Below are 17,053 nucleotides of genomic sequence, written 5' to 3' on the forward strand. Positions count from 1 at the left end.
AGTGAATTTAAAGAAACATGGGAATTGTAAAAGGAAAAAGGAGACGTGGTTTTGAATGTGGACTCATATCGCTATCCGAGGTGCTGAACGTAATCAATCACATAACTGCGAGACTTAAACCGTGAATAGATAACTAAAGGTTCTAACCTCCAGAGGAGAGTCTGGTTCATCCAGGATGCTCTTCTCAGTCTGCATCCGCTGCATCGTCCCTGTAGAACTGGGGTCCATTATCAACACGTTCTGACTACCAGCTCTGCCGAACTTACAGTCACTCTTTCTGGAGTCAGTTGTCCTGCACACCTCGTAATTATACACGTGTTGGAGAGTCCCTGTCCCCAAAGTGTCTGAGTAACGTGGTGGATAATATGGAATCACAGGGAGGTTGGAGTGATACAAGTTGCGAGACTGTCTCCACCTGTAGATCTTCACTGATATGATAACCACTAAACACGTGATGAAGAGGAAGGAAACTACAGCCAGAGCCAACACTAAGTAAAAAGTCAGGTTGTCATTGTACTCTTTGTCGTGTGGAAAGTCAGTGAACTCCGACAGCACTTCAGGGAAGCTGTCCGCCACCGCCACGTTAAGAATGACTGTAGCTGAACGAGAGGGCTGCCCGTTGTCCTCCACTATAACAGTCAGTCTTTGTTTCACAGCATCTTTATCAGTCACTTGGCGGATAGTTCTGATTTCTCCATTCTGTAAGCCCACTTCAAACAGCGCCCTGTCTGAGGCTTTCTGTAGTTTATAGGAGAGCCAGGCATTCTGTCCAGAGTCCACATCAACAGCCACCACTTTAGTCACCAGATAGCCCACATCTGCTGAACGAGGAACCATCTCAGCCACCAGAGAGCCACCAGTCTGGACTGGATACAGAACCTGAGGAGGGTTGTCGTTCTGGTCCTGGATCATGATTTTCACTGTCACATTGCTACTGAGTGGAGGAGAGCCTCCATCCTGAGCTTTAACGTGGAACTGGAAATCTTTGATCTGCTCATAGTCAAAAGAGCGCACTGCGTGGATGACTCCACTATCAGCACTAACGGACACATATGAGGAGACTGGAACTCCATTAACAGAGGAGTCCTCCAGTATGTAAGAAACACGGGCATTCTGGTTCCAGTCAGCGTCTCTGGCTTTCACTGTGAATATAGAGAGTCCTGGTGTGTTGTTTTCTACAATGTAGGCCTCATATGAGCTCCTCTCAAAGACAGGTGCGTTGTCATTCACATCTGAGATCTGTAAAGTGAGAGTGACGCTGCTGGAGAGGGAGGGCACTCCCTCATCATAGCAGGTCACTGTGATATTGTACTCGGAGGCTCTCTCTCTGTCTAAATCACTGTCTGTCATGAGACTATAGAATTTTTCTGATGTTGACTTTAATATGAAATAATTATTGTCATTAATAAGGCACTGCACTTTACCATTTTCAGACGAGTCTGCATCTTCTACATTTATCATCGTCACAATGGTATTAGGTTTAGCATCTTCTGATATGACATTTGATTTCGACATAATATGTATATCAGGGCGGTTGTCGTTCATGTCTACCACATCGACAATCAGTTTGCACGAACCAGACATCCCTCCCTCGTCACTTCCACGAATATCAATCTGAAAATTCCTGGCTTTCTCATAATCAATGTTTCCATTCAAAGTAACCTCTCCACTTCGCTTATTTATTACAAACAGCCCATAGGCATGATCTAGCATAGTTGAAATTGAATACGTTATTCTGCCATTAGACCCATCATCTGCATCTGTTGCAGTAACTGTCGCTACAACGGTTCCCGCTGGTGCATTTTCTCTTACGGTGGCTTTATAAATAGGCTGTGTGAAAACAGGCGCATTGTCGTTTGCGTCTAAAACAGTAATGTGGATCTGCATTGTTCCTGTCATCTGCGGCTCGCCTCCATCCACCGCAGTCAAAACTAAAGTCAAGTGTTCATTTTTCTCCCTATCCAGCGGTGCATTCAACACCATTTCGACATTTTTACGGCGGTCTCCTTGATTATTAGTTTTAAAAGTAAAAAAATCTGTGGGTTTCAAGGCATATGCTTTTACACTGTTTTCGTCTACATCAAGATCTGTAGCTCCATCTAAAGTGAACGTTGTGCCACTAAGCACAGACTCGCTGATATTAAAGTAAGCCTCGCTCCTGATGAAGGTCGGAGGGTTGTCATTTATATCTGTAATTTCAACAGTAACGCTGTAAAATTCCATCGGATTTTCCAATAAAATCTGAAAATGCAAAGCGCACGGCGTCATTTGTCCACACAGCGCCTCTCGGTCTATCCTTTCTTTAAGGAGGAGAATTCCTCTTTCTCCGTTCAGCTCGATATATTCTCTGCTATCTCGAGTAAAAACGCGAGCTCTGCCGGATTTCAGTCTTTTCACATCCAAACCTAAATCCTGAACTATGTTGCCAACGAAAGAGCCTTTCGACATTTCCTCGGGAATGGAGTAGCTGACCTGCCCGAGCACTGTACCGAGGGAGAGGACCGAAATCAACAATAGCACTTGCCGTCTCATTGTTATGCCCGACACCGTCGTTTCGTCCGTTTGTAAACCTCTTCGTCTCTTTTCAGGTTTGCTTATTACACACCTTTTGTTAAAACTGAATCTTAAAAATCCATAAAGGAAAGAGAATTTTCCGTCCGAGATGATAAGATCCCCTCGTAGTTGCCTTTTATTCCAGGCTCACGTTTTGCTTCTTCCTCAGATACATTTAACGATGGGAGGTACTAGACATACCGACTGAAAAACTAAGTCATACTGGTCAACAGCGTCCCTCTGAGTTCAAAGTCAATATTACACAACAAATGTTGCAATAAAAAAGGGAATGTGAAATTAGACGGAAATGTCAGAACAGACATTGTTTTAGCGTAAATAAAAGAGATATGGCTTACATTATACAGGAATGGTCAATGGATGAGCATATTTTGAAAAAGAGAGTAGCACTCAATGAAGAACACCCTCCATGAAACACTGAGGTTTTGAAACTATAGAAAGGAATGAATAAAGACAAAATAGTTTACCTCTAAAACTGTCCTTATCTAAGAAGTTATTTGAAGGCTAGACATAAAAAGAGCCCATTTTAAATGACAACAACTATGTCATAATATGACACCCGCATAGATAAGGGTCACTTAAATGTTGCAAAGTCTGTCTCTGTCCGTGGTGCTGATTGTAGATTATCAATGGTAATGGACGGGTGACTGTTAAATTCACTAATTAAAGGGGGGCATACATTTGAAAACATGACTGCTGTAATCAACCGTGATTAACCAACCTCTAGAGGAGAGTCTGGTTCATCCAGGATGCTCTTCTCACTCTGCATCCGCTGTATCGTCCCTGTAGAACTGGGGTCCATTATCAACACGTTCTGACTACCAGCTCTGCCGAACTTACAGTCACTCTTTCTGGAGTCAGTCGTCCTGCACACCTCGTAGTTGTACACGTGTTGGAGAGTCCCTGTCCCCAAAGTGTCTGAGTAACGTGGTGGATAATATGGAATCACAGGGAGGTTGGAGTGATACAGGATGCGAGACTGTCTCCACCTGTAGATCTTCACTGATATGATAACCACTAAACACGTGATGAAGAGGAAGGAAACTACAGCCAGAGCCAACACTAAGTAAAAAGTCAGGTTATCATTGTACTCCTTGTCAAGTGGAAAGTCAGTGAACTCCGACAGCACTTCAGGGAAGCTGTCCGCCACCGCCACGTTAAGAATAACTGTAGCTGAACGAGAGGGCTGCCCGTTATCCTCCACTATAACAACCAGTCTTTGTTTCACAGCATCTTTATCAGTCACTTGGCGGATAGTTCTGATTTCTCCATTCTGTAAGCCCACTTCAAACAGCGCCCTGTCTGAGGCTTTCTGTAGTTTATAGGAGAGCCAGGCATTCTGTCCAGAGTCCACATCAACAGCCACCACTTTAGTCACCAGATAGCCCACATCTGCTGAACGAGGAACCATCTCAGCCACCAGAGAGCCACCAGTCTGGACTGGATACAGAACCTGAGGAGGGTTGTCATTCTGGTCCTGGATCATTATTTTCACTGTCACGTTGCTACTGAGTGGAGGAGAGCCTCCATCCTGAGCTTTAACGTGGAACTGGAAATCTTTGATCTGCTCATGGTCAAAAGAGCGCACTGCGTGGATGACTCCACTATCAGCACTAACGGACACATATGAGGAGACTGGCACTCCATTAACAGAGGAGTCCTCCAGTATGTAAGAAACACGGGCATTCTGGTTCCAGTCAGCGTCTCTGGCTTTCACTGTGAATATAGAGAGTCCTGGTGTGTTGTTTTCTACAATGTAGGCCTCATATGAGCTCCTCTCAAAGACAGGTGCGTTGTCATTCACATCTGAGATCTGTAAGGTGAGAGTGACGCTGCTGGAGAGGGAGGGCACTCCCTCATCAGAGCAGGTCACTGTGATATTATATTCAGAGGCTCTCTCTCTGTCTAAATCACTGTCTGTCACTAAGCTATAGAAATTATTTGATGTTAATTTCAATATGAAAGGAATATTATCATTTACAGAACACTGAACTTTACCATTTTCAGCAGAGTCTGGATCTTGAATGTTAATCATTGTAACAACTGTGTTGGGGCTTGCATTCTCTGATATAATGGTTGATTTCGACATGATTTTAATCGTTGGTTCATTGTCATTTATATCGAGTACATCTACTATTACTTTGCAAGAATCGGTTAGTCCTCCATTATCCCTTGCGCGAACATTGATCTGAACATTTCTTTTCTTTTCGTAATCCAAACTTCCAACTAATCTAACTTCACCACTTTCCTCATCAATTTGAAACATATGTCTGACATCATCCAAACTGTTTGTGATTGAAAACGTTATTTTACCGTTGAAACCATGATCAGCATCTGACGCACTAACAGAAGTCACTAGAGTCCCTTTAGGAGCATTTTCTGCCACCAAGCCTTTGTATATCGGCTGCGTAAATGCAGGAGCATTATCATTGGCATCTAATACAGTAATAAGAATTTGTATCGTTCCTGTCATCTGTGGCTCTCCTCCATCTACCGCAGTTAACACAAGTGAAATGAATTCATCTTTCTCTCTGTCCAGAGGTTTTTGTAAGACCATTTCTACATTATTTTTACCGTCAGCGTGGTTGTGTAGTTTAAGTAAAAAATTGTCACTTGGTTTAAGTACGTAATTTTGGACTGTATTAATACCTACATCTGAATCCACAGCCCTTTCGAGGTCAAATTTTGCCCCAACAACTGCCGACTCGCTGATTGTGAATTTAATTTCGTTTTTCTCAAATGTTGGCGCATTATCGTTGATATCTGTAATTTCAACTGTTACGCTGTAAAATTCCATCGGATTCTCTAACACGATCTGAAAATGCACAGCGCACGGTATCGTATCACCGCACAACGCCTCTCTGTCTATCCGCTCTTTGATAAGGAGGACTCCTCTGTTGTTGCTCAGCTCGATGTACTCTCTGCTATCGCCAGAATAAACACGAGCGTTGCCTGACCTCAGTCTTTTAACGTCTATGCCTAAATCCTGAGCTATGTTACCCACTAAAGAGCCTTTTATCATTTCCTCCGGAATAGAATAGCTGACCTGCCCGATGACCGAGCTAAGAGACAGAAGCGAAACAAACAGAAGTACTTGCCGTCTCATTGTTTGCTATTTTCTCGCGGAGAACAAAAGACAGCGTTAACATAAGCCCACTGGAAAAATGGACAGTCATCCAAAGTAAATACGATGAATATTCCTCAAAATCGAAGTAAGAAGTAAACCTATGATCGTTGTGCGCCGCCGTCTTGTATATCGGTCCCACAGACGAAGACAATGCTGTCGGTGCCTGCCCTTTCTCTGCAATACATGGAAATTGAGAGGCGGTGCTGCTGTAAATATACTACATCTGCGACAGCGTAGGCAACAGCGGCCCACTGAGTTCAGAAAGCAAAACTACAGATACACGGGTTAAAGATGGCAGATATTGAAAACATATGGAAAAAAACTCCAGTAATCTAGGATTAACTATAGTCACAAGTTTTTTATTTTTTTTTAATTAATATACTATCTTTGTGTTCATAGATCAACATTTCAAAAGATATCAATGGCCTTCAAATTATGAGGATAAAGACTGCCTATTTTGTGTCACACCAAACACCAGAAACAGCATATCTGTCGCATATTGCTCTCCGAGGTGCTGAAAATAAAGGGTCAAAGGAATTTAACCAAATTCCGTAGGATTAAAACGTTTCATGAGGACAAGTAAAAAACGATGCCACAATGAAACACCCTTTTCAGAACAAAGCAAAAAGCTACAGTAGAAGAGAAGATGAGCAGAAAATTTCACTGTGTCGGTAGAGCTAAAATAGCTGACTACAATGTAGAGAAAAACATACTGTTTTAGGCGAAAGCCACTTTTCTAAAATTGTATCACAATTCCTCTAAATGAATGGCAAACATACTGGCTAAACACAAAGATATTGAGCCGTACTGTGTGAAAAAGACAAAGTTAAGGTAAAGTAGGAATTTTAAGGAGAATAAAAGAGAGTTGTTTTTCACTGTCCAAGGTACTGAATCAATGTGGAGTGCTAATGGTGACACCTTACCATAGAACTGAAAGAATAAAAGTAAACGTTTGTTAGAATTGAAAAATTCCAACCTCCAGAGGAGAGTCTGGTTCATCCAGGATGCTCTTCTCAGTCTGCATCCGCTGCATCGTCCCTGTAGAACTGGGGTCCATTATCAACACGTTCTGACTACCAGCTCTGCCGAACTTACAGTCACTCTTTCTGGAGTCAGTCGTCCTGCACACCTCGTAATTGTACACGTGTTGGAGAGTCCCTGTCCCCAAAGTGTCTGAGTAACGTGGTGGATAATATGGAATCACAGGGAGGTTGGAGTGATACAGGATGCGAGACTGTCTCCACCTGTAGATCTTCACTGATATGATAACCACTAAACACGTGATGAAGAGGAAGGAAACTACAGCCAGAGCCAGCACTAAGTAAAAAGTCAGGTTGTCATTGTACTCCTTGTCATGTGGAAAGTCAGTGAACTCCGACAGCACTTCAGGGAAGCTGTCCGCCACCGCCACGTTAAGAATAACTGTAGCTGAACGAGAGGGCTGCCCGTTGTCCTCCACTATAACAGTCAGTCTTTGTTTCACAGCATCTTTATCAGTCACTTGGCGGATAGTTCTGATTTCTCCATTCTGTAAACCCACTTCAAACAGCGCCCTGTCTGTGGCTTTCTGTAGTTTATAGGAGAGCCAGGCATTCTGTCCAGAGTCCACATCAACAGCCACCACTTTAGTCACCAGATAGCCCACATCTGCTGAACGAGGAACCATCTCAGCCACCAGAGAGCCACCAGTCTGGACTGGATACAGAACCTGAGGAGGGTTGTCGTTCTGGTCCTGGATCATTATTTTCACTGTTACGTTACTACTGAGTGGAGGAGAGCCTCCATCCTGAGCTTTAACGTGGAACTGAAAATCTTTGATCTGCTCGTAGTCAAAAGAGCGCACTGCGTGGATGACTCCACTATCAGCACTAACGGACACATATGAGGAGACTGGCACTCCATTAACAGAGGAGTCCTCCAGTATGTAAGAAACACGGGCATTCTGGTTCCAGTCAGCGTCTCTGGCTTTCACTGTGAATATAGAAAGTCCTGGTGTGTTGTTTTCTACAATGTAGGCCTCATATGAGCTCCTCTCAAAGACAGGTGCGTTGTCATTCACATCTGAGATCTGTAAGGTGAGAGTGACGCTGCTGGAGAGGGAGGGCACTCCCTCATCAGAGCAGTTCACTGTGATATTATACTCAGAAGCTCTCTCTCTGTCTAAATCACTGTCTATCACTAAGCTATAAAAATTACTTGATGTAGAAGTAATTGAAAACGGCGTATTTTTATTAATCACACATCGGACCTTCCCATTTTCTTCAGAATCAGGATCATTTACACTCATTACAGCTACCACTGTGTTCGAAAGCGAACCCTCCGCTATTGAATTTGAAGATGATATTATTTTTATAACAGGGCTGTTGTCATTAATGTCACTTACATCAATAATCACTTTGCTAGAATCTGAAAGACCTCCTCGGTCCACCGCCTCCACATCAATCTCATATTTTTTGGCCTTTTCATAATCTACAGGGCCATTTAATATAAGATGACCGTCTTCTGTAATGTGGAATAATTTTGACACACCTGTCATGCTATTGCCTATTAAGTAGCTAACCTCGCCATTGGAGCCTTTGTCTGCGTCAGAGGCACTGACTTTGGTAATGAATGTACCCTTAACTGAATTCTCGTTCACGCCTGCTTTGTAAACCGCTTGCGTAAAAACAGGAGCGTTATCATTAATGTCTAATACTGTAATATGAATTTGCATAGTCCCAGACCTTTGCGGCTCACCTCCGTCTACAGCCGTTAATAATAACGATGCAAACTCCTGCTTCTCTCTATCCAGCGGTTTTTGTAAAATCATCTCGACTTTTTTTCCGCCATCAGACTGACCGTGCAATTTAAGAATAAAATTGTCGTTGGGTTTCAGTGTGTAGCTCTGAAGACCATTCAGTCCTATGTCAGGGTCCATTGCCTTTTCTAGCATGAACTTGGAGCCGATGACTGCAGACTCGCTTATTTCAAATCTCCTCTCCTCCTTTTCGAATACGGGAGAATTATCATTGATGTCTGTGATTTCGACGGTTACTGGAAAAATTTCTATCGGGTTTTCTAAGGCAATCTGAAAATGTAAGGCACAAGGCGTTGTCTGGCCACAGAGAGCTTCACGATCTATTTTTTCTTTCATCGTGAGGAGTCCCCTTTCCTTGTTAAGCTGAATGTACTCGACACTGTCTCCCGTGTGGATACGAGCTTTGCCCGCTTGTAACCGTTTCACATCTAAACCTAAATCCTGAGCTATGTTACCGACCAAAGAGCCTTTGGCCATTTCCTCGGGAATGGAGTAGCTGACCTGGCAGACGACTGAACGCAGAAAGACGACCGAGAACAACAACAGTACTTGCCGTTTCATTGTTCTATCAGGCACATCCGTCGAACCAAAGTAAAATGTTATTCCACTTTTGCAATCAGCTTTACCAATGAAAATCAACCAGCAAACGATTGCCTTACATTAAAAAACGAACGACAAAATTATTCCTCATTGGTATTCCGTGCCTGCCGTTGCATCGACTGTCGACGATGTGGTATATGTAAAAGCGAATCGCCTCTGCGAAGGAACAGAGGACGTCCTCACGTACATGTCATGTTATTATCACGGTGTTGGTCAACAGCGGCCCACTGAGTTCGAAACACGAAACTGCAGTTTATGAGGTAAAACTACTTTATCTCTTTCAATATCAATAACTGATGAAGAAAATGCAATATAATAAACAGCAACGATGATGTTTTATACAGCAAACGTGTGCAAAACTGCAGTTTTACACACAAGAAACATAAAATTGTAATGTGAATGAAACAGAGAAAATATACACAGGTAAATGAGAAATATAAGAAGAAAAGAGAAAAGCGGGAGATGCTGCAGGTTCGCTCTCCATGGTGCTAAAGCGTGATGGAGTGCAAACAACAAACACTAGACAAATAAAATAAAAAAGTAGGGGGTTGTCAGTACTGCACAATTCTAACCTCGAGAGGAGAGTCTGGTTCATCCAGGATGCTCTTCTCAGTCTGCATCCGCTGCATCGTCCCTGTAGAACTGGGGTCCATTATCAACACATTCTGACTACCAGCTCTGCCGAACTTACAGTCACTCTTTCTGGAGTCAGTCGTCCTGCACACCTCGTAATTGTACACGTGTTGGAGAGTCCCTGTCCCCAAAGTGTCTGAGTAACGTGGTGGATAATATGGAATCACAGGGAGGTTGGAGTGATACAGGATGCGAGACTGTCTCCACCTGTAGATCTTCACTGATATTATAACCACTAAACACGTGATGAAGAGGAAGGAAACTACAGCCAGAGCCAGCACTAAGTAAAAAGTCAGGTTGTCATTGTACTCCTTGTCGTGTGGAAAGTCAGTGAACTCCGACAGCACTTCAGGGAAGCTGTCCGCCACCGCCACTTAAGAATGACTGTAGCTGAACGAGAGGGCTGCCCGTTGTCCTCCACTATAACAGTCAGTCTTTGTTTCACAGCATCTTTATCAGTCACTTGGCGGATAGTTCTGATTTCTCCATTCTGTAAGCCCACTTCAAACAGCGCCCTGTCTGTGGCTTTCTGTAGTTTATAGGAGAGCCAGGCATTCTGTCCAGAGTCCACATCAACAGCCACCACTTTAGTCACCAGATAGCCCACATCTGCTGAACGAGGAACCATCTCAGCCACCAGAGAGCCACCAGTCTGGACTGGATACAGAACCTGAGGAGGGTTGTCGTTCTGGTCCTGGATCACGATTTTCACTGTTACGTTGCTACTGAGTGGAGGAGAGCCTCCATCCTGAGCTTTAACGTGGAACTGAAAATCTTTGATCTGCTCGTAGTCAAAAGATCGCACTGCGTGGATGACTCCACTATCAGCACTAACGGACACATATGAGGAGACTGGCACTCCATTAACAGAGGAGTCCTCCAGTATGTAAGAAACACGGGCATTCTGGTTCCAGTCAGCGTCTCTGGCTTTCACTGTGAATATAGAGAGACCTGGTGTGTTGTTTTCTACAATGTAGGCCTCATATGAGCTCCTCTCAAAGACAGGCGCGTTGTCATTTACGTCTGAGATCTTTAAGGTGAGACTTACGCTGCTGGAGAGGGAGGGTACTCCCTCGTCAGAGCAGGTCACTGTGATATTATACTCGGAGGCTCTCTCTCTGTCTAAATCACTGTCCGTCATCAAGCTGTAGAAATTATTTTCTGTGGACTTTAATAAGAACGGGATATTATCATTTATGGTGCATCTGACCCTTCCATTCTCACCGTCGTCAATGTCTTGAATATTAATTATTGTTACAACGGTGTTACTTTTGATATCTTCAGAAATAATATCTGTTTCAGACATTACATTTATAAGGGGATTATTATCATTTACATCTGTAATGTCGACGATTACTTTGCACGTGTCTGTCAGACCTCCTTCGTCACTTGCACGTACATTTATTAAGTAATTTCGTGACTTTTCATAATCAATGTTTCCAGTCAGTCTAACCTCTCCTGTATGTTCATTTACTTCAAACAAATGTCTGACATCATCTAACGTATTTCTGATCGAATACGTTATTCTTCCATACGATCCTTGATCAGCGTCTGATGCACTCACTTTGGTTACAATTGCACCCTTTGGTGAATTTTCCGCAACAGTGGCTTTATACACCGCCTTAGTGAAAACGGGTGCGTTATCATTAGCATCTAACACCGTGATAAAAATCTGCATTGTTCCAGACATTTGAGGCTCTCCTCCATCTACAGCCGTCAATACTAGAGACAGATTTTCATTTTTTTCCCGATCGAGAGGTTGTCTTAATATCATTTCAACATTCCTAGAGCCGTCCGCTTGATTGTGTAATTTTAGAGCAAAATTATCAGTTGGTTTCAGGACGTAGGATTGGAGACCATTTATACCAACATCTAAATCCACCGCCCGTTCAAGATCAAATTTCGATCCGGCGACAGCGGACTCGCTTATTTTAAAACTGATGTCGCCTTTCTCAAACACGGGGGGGTTATCATTTATGTCCACAATCTCCACTATTATTCTGTAAAATTCAATAGGTTTCTCTAAAATGATTTGGAAGTGTAGAGCACAGGGCATTGTCTGGCCGCAGAACGTCTCTCTGTCTATTCGCTCTTTGATTAGGAGCACTCCCCTGTCTTTATTGAGCTCAATGTACTCTCTGCTATCACCAAAAAAGACACGGGCTTTACGCGATTTCAGTCGCTCGACATCTAACCCTAAATCCTCTGCTATTTTTCCAACTACAGAACCTACTGGCATTTCCTCATCAATTGAGTAGCTGACCTGCCCAGGCACTGGACTGGCAAAGAGGACCGAGATGAAAAACAGTACTTGCCGTCTCATTGTTCTCCTCGATGCTACCTTAGACGCAGAAAACAACGTTTCACTACAAAATAAAGCCAATCAGTATCAACTCCAGGTGGCAGACAATCAGAATATATTCCACGACAAAGAAAATAGTCCATGCAAGATGATGTGTTTTGTCCCGGCTCTAGCGCGTCGTGTGCTTTATAGAAAATGCCTCTCTCTTCGTTGGCGTTTTAAGATTGGGAGGTAGCCCACTGTTGACAATATCCTCTTGCAGAGGAACATAGTGGACTACAGCGTCACTAAGAGTACATGGTGCGAAACTGCAGGAAATTGTTTTAAAAATGACAGTATTTGCTGTTGATCCAATGACATTGACGCAAGGCGATAAAATGGTATGCAGGTATGTTATGTTGTTAAAGGTACCGGGATTGCATTTATAAATATACTATAAGGCGATTATTGCATGCATATATTTTCCCACACGAATGGAAAACAATATAGAACATGTAATTGGTAGAATCAGTGAACAAAAAAACAAAAAAGCAAAAACACTTTCAAAGACCAACTCTGTCACTGTCTCAGGTGCTGAAATGTAACAAGATGGACTAAAGAACATCAATTTAATTCATGTAATTTTAACAAGTTGTAAAAGGATAAGAACTCGTATGATGTAAAAGTCAAACCTCTAGAGCAGCGTCTGATTGAATAAAATTTCCAACACTGTGCTAAGGATATATTCAACAAAAGAGAGCAACATTCGGTTTCTGCGAGTAGTTTTCCATGAACAAGATGGAAGGTGGTTAGTGTCTGTTTCATTGTGTGCAAGATCTTAAAGTAAGGGGGGTTACATTTGAAGGAAATTATTATTACTTTTATTATAGTTACTGTTATTTTTTCATTATCATTGGTAGAAGTTGAAGCAGCAGTAAAATTCTATATAAATTTTTAAATATCTCAGTACCGTACAGGTTATAGGATTGACTCAATGACAACCCAAGTGAGCAGCTGATGGCTGTAAACAAGATCTGAAGGTTTATGAGAAGAATGAAACATTTTTTCGAGAGTAAAGATCATATAAATCCAGAAATACAACTTTCCACAAATCCCTGCTCCATAGAAGTATCCATCAGCATAACAAAAACAAAACACAAATTGGGCAAAGTATAAGTCATCTCCAAGGCAGCACAACAAGCATGCCATAATGTCATAAGTTGAAGAATTTAATGTCACCAAGACAATCTCACCTCTAGAGGAGAGTCTGGTTCATCCAGGATGCTCTTCTCAGTCTGCATCCGTTGCATTGTCCCTGTAGAACTGGGGTCCATTATCAACACGTTCTGACTACCAGCTCTGCCGAACTTACAGTCACTCTTTCTGGAGTCAGTTGTCCTACACACCTCGTAATTATACACGTGTTGGAGAGTCCCTGTCCCCAAAGTGTCTGAGTAACGTGGTGGATAATATGGAATCACAGGAAGGTTGGAGTGATACAGGATGCGAGACTGTCTCCACCTGTAGATCTTCACTGATATGATAACCACTACACACGTGATGAAGAGGAAGGAAACTACAGCCAGAGCCAACACTAAGTAAAAAGTCAGGTTATCATTGTACTCCTTGTCATGTGGAAAGTCAGTGAACTCCGACAGCACTTCAGGGAAGCTGTCCGCCACCGCCACGTTAAGAATGACTGTAGCTGAACGTGAGGGCTGGCCGTTGTCCTCCACTATAACAGTCAGTCTTTGTTTCACAGCATCTTTATCAGTCACTTGGCGGATAGTTCTGATTTCTCCATTCTGTAAGCCCACTTCAAACAGCGCCCTGTCTGTGGCTTTCTGTAGTTTATAGGAGAGCCAGGCATTCTGTCCAGAGTCCACATCAACAGCCACCACTTTAGTCACCAGATAGCCCACATCTGCTGAACGAGGAACCATCTCAGCCACCAGAGAGCCACCAGTCTGGACTGGATACAGAACCTGAGGAGGGTTGTCGTTCTGGTCCTGGATCACGATTTTCACTGTTACGTTGCTACTGAGTGGAGGAGAGCCTCCATCCTGAGCTTTAACATGGAACTGAAAATCTTTGATCTGCTCATAGTCAAAAGAGCGCACTGCGTGGATGACTCCACTATCAGCACTAACGGACACATATGAGGAGACTGGCACTCCATTAACAGAGGAGTCCTCAAGTATGTAAGAAACACGGGCATTCTGGTTCCAGTCAGCGTCTCTGGCTTTCACTGTGAATATAGAGAGGCCTGGTGTGTTGTTTTCTACAATGTAGGCCTCATATGAGCTCCTCTCAAAGACAGGTGCGTTGTCATTCACATCTGAGATCTGTAAGGTGAGAGTGACGCTGCTGGAGAGGGAGGGCACTCCTTCATCAGAGCAGGTCACTGTGATATTATATTCGGAGGCTCTCTCTCTGTCTAAATCACTGTCTGTCACCAAGCTATAGAAATTATTCGAAGTAACTTTAATGTTAAAGGGGATATTTCCGTTTATCACACAAGTGACTTTCCCATTATTGTCAGAATCGGGATCATTTACACTTATTAAAGCGATTACTGTATTCTGGGCTGAATCTTCTGGCACCGAACCTGATGCTGATATCATATTTACAATTGGGCTATTGTCGTTCACGTCAGTAACATCAATTATTATCTTACTGGAGTCAGAAAGACCCCCTTGATCGATTGCTTCTATGTCGAGGCTATATATTCTTTCCTTTTCATAGTCCATTGGGCCATCTAATATCACACCACCTTCACTATTAATGTGAAATAATTTCGAAACAGAATCCATGCTATTTCCAATGACATATGTCACTTCTCCATTTGAGCCTTTGTCTGCATCAGAAGCAGTGACTTTCGTTACAAGTGTTCCCTTTAAAGAGTTTTCTGTAATGCTTGCTCTGTAAATCGCTTTACTAAAAACAGGCGCATTGTCGTTTGCATCTAAAACAGTAACGTGAATCCGCATTGTTCCTGTCATTTGCGGTTCGCCCCCATCCTCGGCAGTCAAAATTAAAGAAATATGATCTTGTTTTTCTCGGTCCAAAGGCTTCTGTAAAATCATTTCTACTTTCTTGCTTCCGTCAGACTGAGTGTGCAATTTAAGCATAAAATTGTCACTCGGTTTGAGAGTGTATCTCTGGAGGCCATTCTGTCCGATGTCAGGGTCAATGGCTTTCTCGAGCATGAATTTGGAGCCGATGACCGCGGACTCGCTTATTTCAAACACCCTCTCCTCCTTTAGGAATACTGGAGCATTATCATTGATGTCGGTAATTTCAACTGTAACTGGGAATAATTCTAACGGACTTTCTAGCGTGATTTGGAAATGTAAAGCACAAGGCGTTGTCTGTCTGCAGAGGGCTTCGCGGTCTATTTTTTCTTTAATGAGCAGGACTCCCCTTTCTCTGTTCAGCTCCATATACTGAACACTGTCTCCCGTGTAAATACGAGCTTTCCCAGACTTAAGTCGCTTGACATCTAAACCTAAATCTTGCACTATGTTGCCGACCAAAGAGCCCCGTACCATTTCTTCCGGAATTGAGTAGGTAACCTGCCCGATAACATAACTGAGGCAGAAGATGGAGATGACCAGTACTTGCCGTTTCATTGTTCTGTCCGACACCGCTGACAAGCCAGCGCTACGGTTTTTTAATCCGTTTTACGGGCAATATTCCGTCAAATGTAAAATGAAGCCGAAGGAAAAAAAAAAAACATATATGAAACTCCACATCAATAAAGGAATCTCGTCGGTAATTGTCCAGTACAATTATCTGATCTCTGAAACGTGCGTTCTTCGTCTGAGACTGTGCCTCAATAACAGCAAAGGGTGACGACTGGGAGGATGTGTTACGAGAGCAATTCAAACTTTCACACTGGGCAACAGCGGCCCTAAGAGTTGAAATCGTGGAAGTACATAGAAAACAATTAAGAAAAGCAATGGGAATACAAATAGGCTGTCAATATTGCCGAAAATAATATGAAAATTACACATCACGCACACTATTAAAATTACGATTTGAAATTACCTTGATAGATATTTGGTCAGATGAATTAAAAAGAGAAAACTAAAGAAACTAGATAGATAAAGGGGGAAAAAATAGAATAGAACGAGAATATCAGTGTGGATGTGTGTCGTATTTGCCGCTGTCCCAAGTGCTGAAATGCCGCCTGAATTACTACTTAAAACAAGAGTATCTGTCTCATATCTAATAAAAGTACTTTTCAATAGAAATTAATCCTATTTGACCAACCTCTAGAGGAGAGTCTGGTTCATCCAGGATGCTCTTCTCATTCTGTATCCGCTGCATCGTCCCTGTAGAACTGGGGTCCATTATCAACACGTTCTGGCTACCAGCTCTGCCGAACTTACAGTCACTCTTTCTGGAGTCAGTCGTCCTGCACACCTCGTAATTGTACACGTGTTGGAGAGTCCCTGTCCCCAAAGTGTCTGAGTAACGTGGTGGATAATATGGAATCACAGGGAGGTTGGAGTGATACAGGATGCGAGACTGTCTCCACCTGTAGATCTTCACTGATATGATAACCACTAAACACGTGATGAAGAGGAAGGAAACTACAGCCAGAGCCAACACTAAGTAAAAAGTCAGGTTATCATTGTACTCCTTGTCGTGTGGAAAGTCAGTGAACTCCGACAGCACTTCAGGGAAGCTGTCCGCCACCGCCACGTTAAGAATGACTGTAGCTGAACGAGAGGGCTGCCCGTTGTCCTCCACTATAACAGTCAGTCTTTGTTTCACAGCATCTTTATCAGTCACTTGGCGGATAGTTCTGATTTCTCCATTCTGTAAGCCCACTTCAAACAGCGCCCTGTCTGGGCTTTCTGTAGTTTATAGGAGAGCCAGGCATTCTGTCCAGAGTCCACATCAACAGCCACCACTTTAGTCACCAGATAGCCCACATCTGCTGAACGAGGAACCATCTCAGCCACCAGAGAGCCACCAGTCTGGACTGGATACAGAACCTGAGGAGGGTTGTCGTTCTGGTCCTGGATCATGATTT

At 43.0% G+C, this 17,053-nt stretch overlaps 4 protein-coding genes across 21 annotated transcripts in view; all 4 read right to left on the reverse strand.

The window, feature by feature from the left end:
* LOC125008080 (protocadherin gamma-A11-like) overlaps nt 1-17,053 on the reverse strand; it is a 191,503-nt gene that overhangs the window by 62,123 nt on the left and 112,327 nt on the right. For 2 of the 18 annotated variants that reach the window (XM_047585144.1, XM_047585134.1), the window contains exon 1: nt 148-2,598. The exons of the other annotated variants lie outside the window; for them this stretch is intronic. In XM_047585144.1, coding sequence (XP_047441100.1) covers nt 148-2,532 — 2,385 coding nt within the window. In that variant the 5' untranslated portion in view covers nt 2,533-2,598. Of the gene's footprint in view, nt 1-147; nt 2,599-17,053 lie in introns of those variants that run through there. 18 annotated transcript variants of the gene reach the window in all.
* On the reverse strand, nt 3,284-5,679 carry LOC125008110 (protocadherin beta-16-like). Its single transcript, XM_047585177.1, has one exon. The coding sequence runs from the start codon at nt 5,675-5,677 to the stop codon at nt 3,284-3,286; it is 2,394 nt and encodes a 797-aa protein (XP_047441133.1). The 5' UTR covers nt 5,678-5,679.
* On the reverse strand, nt 6,654-9,125 carry LOC125008107 (protocadherin gamma-A11-like). The gene has a single exon (XM_047585173.1). The coding sequence runs from the start codon at nt 9,054-9,056 to the stop codon at nt 6,654-6,656; it is 2,403 nt and encodes an 800-aa protein (XP_047441129.1). The 5' UTR covers nt 9,057-9,125.
* On the reverse strand, nt 12,061-16,278 carry LOC125008109 (protocadherin gamma-A1-like). Its single transcript, XM_047585176.1, has one exon. The coding sequence runs from the start codon at nt 15,639-15,641 to the stop codon at nt 13,245-13,247; it is 2,397 nt and encodes a 798-aa protein (XP_047441132.1). The 5' UTR covers nt 15,642-16,278; the 3' UTR covers nt 12,061-13,244.

This window comes from Mugil cephalus, chromosome 5, assembly GCF_022458985.1.
Source record: "Mugil cephalus isolate CIBA_MC_2020 chromosome 5, CIBA_Mcephalus_1.1, whole genome shotgun sequence".
NCBI classification, from domain to species: Eukaryota; Metazoa; Chordata; class Actinopteri; order Mugiliformes; family Mugilidae; genus Mugil; species Mugil cephalus.

Bases quoted from the DNA above. Each gene is read 5' to 3' on its own strand.
- LOC125008110 (XM_047585177.1), bottom strand. From the start codon at position 5,677: ATGAGACGGCAAGTACTTCTGTTTGTTTCGCTTCTGTCTCTTAGCTCG.
- LOC125008107 (XM_047585173.1), bottom strand. From the start codon at position 9,056: ATGAAACGGCAAGTACTGTTGTTGTTCTCGGTCGTCTTTCTGCGTTCA.
- LOC125008109 (XM_047585176.1), bottom strand. From the start codon at position 15,641: ATGAAACGGCAAGTACTGGTCATCTCCATCTTCTGCCTCAGTTATGTT.